At 34.2% G+C, this 4,409-nt stretch overlaps 1 protein-coding gene across 1 annotated transcript; it reads right to left on the minus strand.

The window, feature by feature from the left end:
• Positions 1–1,550: 1,550 nt before the first annotated feature.
• LOC111785126 (extensin-like) lies at positions 1,551–2,263 on the minus strand. Its single transcript, XM_023665592.1, has one exon. It carries the CDS (start codon positions 2,159–2,161, stop codon positions 1,742–1,744), a length of 420 nt encoding a protein of 139 aa, XP_023521360.1. The 5' UTR covers positions 2,162–2,263; the 3' UTR covers positions 1,551–1,741.
• Between the last annotated feature and the right edge of the window lie 2,146 nt (positions 2,264–4,409).

A 4,409-nucleotide genomic window follows, 5' to 3' on the forward strand; every position in this document is an offset into this window, starting at 1 on the left:
TAGAATTGATGTAAAATAGGGACACATGTTGATATAGCTTTTGTTTTGCAATCCCTTCCATCTTTATACGTAGAAAGCAAGAATTTGATAAGAAATGAGGAGAAAGTGGGAATGAATTGCACCAAAATTTCATCCCTAACAACTCATTCATATTTGTCTCTTTGTTGAATTTGGTCTAAGAAGGAGACTTCCTTTCATCCACCAAACACTCCAACTTCTTCTACTTATTGTTGTCATCATTTCCTCTTTGAACTCCTTTTTAATGTCATCCACACCTTCCATTTCTTATCCTTTCCTCCACCCTTTTCTCCCTATCAAAATATATCATTTAATCCTTAATTCTTGCATTCAAAATATTGTTACAAAAAATATGTTCTAAATTTTAAAATGAATTAAATTCTAATAATAATTCTTTTAAAAAGTTATCGAACTTTAGTGTTTCAAATTTTGAGTCGAAAGAGACATCCAATATTCTTATAATAAAAGTGAAGTTTTTTTAAGTTCTTATTTATGGTTAATTTTAATCCTACCATTAATTTAACTATATTTTAATTAATTTAAGATATGGAAAAATATGAAGTGACACGTGGATAATGAAAAGTAAAATAAATAAATAAAAAAAAGTGGAAAAAACCAATTTGGAGAGGGGGAGGGAGAAAGAAATCGGGTGGGGCCGCACTTTGGTGAAACCGAAGATGATCATCCTAGGAATGCAGGATTACTCCTGACACTTGATCTCATCGCATCTCAAGAAACTCTCTGACATCCGATCCAATGGTTTGGAATCAGGTCCACATTTTAAAATACAATACGCAAATTCCACCTCGGGAAGTGGACCACGACACGTGTCATCTTAATATTCGTCAAGCCCACTTATCCAATTTACTCGTTTATTCCAATTGTTTTTATTTTATTCTTTACTTTCTTTAATAATTTATTTTAATATAATTATATAGTAATTGAATTTACAACCTTTAAATATTAGTATCCTTATAAAATATTTAGAAAAGAAAGTTTTAAATACACTATTATTTTAATAGGCCCACCTACACTTTTTAAATACATACGATCTAAGTTAGTTAATGGATAAGTGTCGGTTAACTTGGTAGAATTTGATTGATTTAAAAGTTTAGAACTGATTACAATTTTTTTGTAATCGAGAAAATGACACCATTTGAGAATATTTATATAACAAAGACGACAACAAGTCACATTTTAACTATGGACCCATATAATTCATTAATCAATTACTCTGAGAAAATCCAATATTTGTCATTTTCATTAAAAAAATAATAATAATAATTAAGCTATAGTTGGGTGTTTTTTATTCCTAACCTTTTTTGGATCCACCAGAAAACTCTTAATGTAGGTGAAATTTTAAATCAATTAGACGTGATGGACTTAAATTTAAAATAATTAAAAATATATATAATTCAATTATATGGTTGAGTGATGATGAAGATTGAATCCAATCCATTGATATTGAATAATTAAAGTTGACCTAATTTTTGTTATTTTGATTGAAAATGGGAAAATAATTTTCCAAAATATACTAAAAAAACACAAATATTTTCTTTTCTGATCACAAATTTCTGGAAAATTCAATATTTAGTACAAATTACAGAGTTATTAGACAACAAAATCCATAAAAATTAAAAAACAATCCCAAATCGGAAAATCTCGTAGAGAGGATTATAATTAGTTTTTACCTTCACGAGAAATTGGATCCAGCTCCCTCCGTTTACGTCATCAGAACCCCAGCAACAGCCAACCCAATCACGGCGGAGGCTGCGGCGGAGACGAGTCTCCGGGCGGCAGCGTTATAATTCTGGTCGATGGGGTAGAGGTCGCCGGGAGGGCCGGTTATGTACATGAAGTTGGGAGACGGCGGCGGCGGGCAGTCGTTGTTCTTGTGATCCTTCTTAGGGGGGGGAGGAGGAGAGTAGTAGATGACGACGTCCGGCGGTGGAGGAGAGGGCGGCGGAGGGGAGGGGTAGACCGGTGGAGGAGGAGGAGGAGATGGGGGGTTTTGTTCACATGGGGAGCACTTGACGGTGGGGTCGGTGGGGGTGTCGTCGAGGCGGCGAACGGCGGCGGAGGAGGAGGAGGGGGAGATTAGAAGGAGGAGGGTGAGAAAGAGGAGAGAATTGAAAGGAAGCATTTTTTTTGAGAGTGGGAAATGAGTTGAGGTGGAATTGGGTGCATGGAAACTGTATAAAACTTTGTGGAGTTTTTAAGAGAGAGAAAGGGGGGTGTTTGGATTCCCAGCTAAGGGAATAGTTTTATTTCTTTTTATTAATTAATTAATTTATTTATTTTTGGGTTTGGCTGGGAGAAGAATCAAAGTGCATGTGCATGGTCCATGTTGAGGGCCCCACCAACCGGCTCTATCAATTAACATTGCTTTATTATGATTTTGATGTGAATATAATTATATATAATAAATTAGTTTGTGGAAAAAACAGAAGGAACAACATAGCTGCCCAACCCATGACTTTGAACATTTAATTTCATTGAATTTCTTATGGAGTTGGGTAAGTGGTAATTTTAGTTTATTTGTTTATTTGTGACTATACTCCTTTTTGTTTGTTCCTACGTATTAATAATTTGGCAATAAACAAACAAACCTTTCTTCAAATAATGTGGTCAATCATGCTATATTAAAAAACAATAAGAACCCTAAGTTGTAAAAGATATAAACTCCTGACACTTGATCTCATCGCATCTCAAGAAACTCTCTGACATCCGATCCAATGGTTTGGAATCAGGTCCACATTTTAAAATACAATACGCAAATTCCACCTCGGGAAGCGGACCACAACACGTGTCATCTTAATATTCGTCAAGCCCACTTATCCAATTTACTCGTTTATTCCAATTGTTTTTATTTTATTCTTTACTTTCTTTAATAATTTATTTTAATATAATTATATAGTAATTGAATTTACAACCTTTAAATATTAGTATCCTTATAAAATATTTAGAAAAGAAAGTTTTAAATACACTATTATTTTAATAGGCCCACCTACACTTTTTAAATACATACGATCTAAGTTAGTTAATGGATAAGTGTCGGTTAACTTGGTAGAATTTGATTGATTTAAAAGTTTAGAACTGATTACAATTTTTTTGTAATCGAGAAAATGACACCATTTGAGAATATTTATATAACAAAGACGACAACAAGTCACATTTTAACTATGGACCCATATAATTCATTAATCAATTACTCTGAGAAAATCCAATATTTGTCATTTTCATTAAAAAAATAATAATAATAATTAAGCTATAGTTGGGTGTTTTTTATTCCTAACCTTTTTTGGATCCACCAGAAAACTCTTAATGTAGGTGAAATTTTAAATCAATTAGACGTGATGGACTTAAATTTAAAATAATTAAAAATATATATAATTCAATTATATGGTTGAGTGATGATGAAGATTGAATCCAATCCATTGATATTGAATAATTAAAGTTGACCTAATTTTTGTTATTTTGATTGAAAATGGGAAAATAATTTTCCAAAATATACTAAAAAAACACAAATATTTTCTTTTNATCGCATTGACAATTCGAGTGTTTGGTGTCACAGTCGTACTCTTATCGCAGCGGGACAGCGGTTGTGCGGCACTTGTTCTAACTCGGCGAATAAGTCAGTCGTGAGAAATTTGGACGTGTCAAACAACATTGGCGTATGCTCGAGCCTAGTCATGTTTGCGAGAAATGTTTTAGAAAATGTGAATGAGGAAATACATTTGAAAATGATTTGAAAGAATTGAAGAAAGCAACGTTATATGGCTATAAGCAAAGAAAGAAACAGCACGACTTAGATAGCGTATAACTCAGGGCATGAAGAATTGACGACTAGTAGCATCCCCCTACCGTAGATTTTGGGGGCATTTTAGCAATGGCGGATGTAGACATGATTTTAGTGAATGGCCATACACCCTAGTATTGACACAACATGAAATGGTAAAGGCCTATCTAAGATCAAAGCATGTCAAAGGAGTTTGAAAGGGGCATACATGAACAACACATCCTAGACAAACATGATCGGGACATCCGACATGTGGTCATAGACAACACACCTTGAACAAGCATGATTGTGACATTCTTCCCCACTCAATTGGTTGACGTCTCTGTCAATCGACTCTTCACAAGCTTAATGATGTAGGTTGAGGCTAACATCAGGTCTCTCAATGCGGTTCCAGCTGATCTCAATATTGATGAGTCTCTTCCAATCCGCAAGAAACTATTGAAAATCACTTCTTGGTTCGTTGAGTCTTGGTGTCTTCTCTATCGGAGTTTCTTATGTTTTCTTCGCTTGGGAATTCTTTTTCTTTGTGTGAGGTTGTGTTGCCTCTCTATGCTTGACGTCTTCTAGGTCTGAAGAGTAACGTCTCATGTTA

This window comes from Cucurbita pepo, unplaced genomic scaffold (genome assembly GCF_002806865.2).
Source record: "Cucurbita pepo subsp. pepo cultivar mu-cu-16 unplaced genomic scaffold, ASM280686v2 Cp4.1_scaffold000376, whole genome shotgun sequence".
NCBI lineage: Eukaryota > Viridiplantae > Streptophyta > Magnoliopsida > Cucurbitales > Cucurbitaceae > Cucurbita > Cucurbita pepo.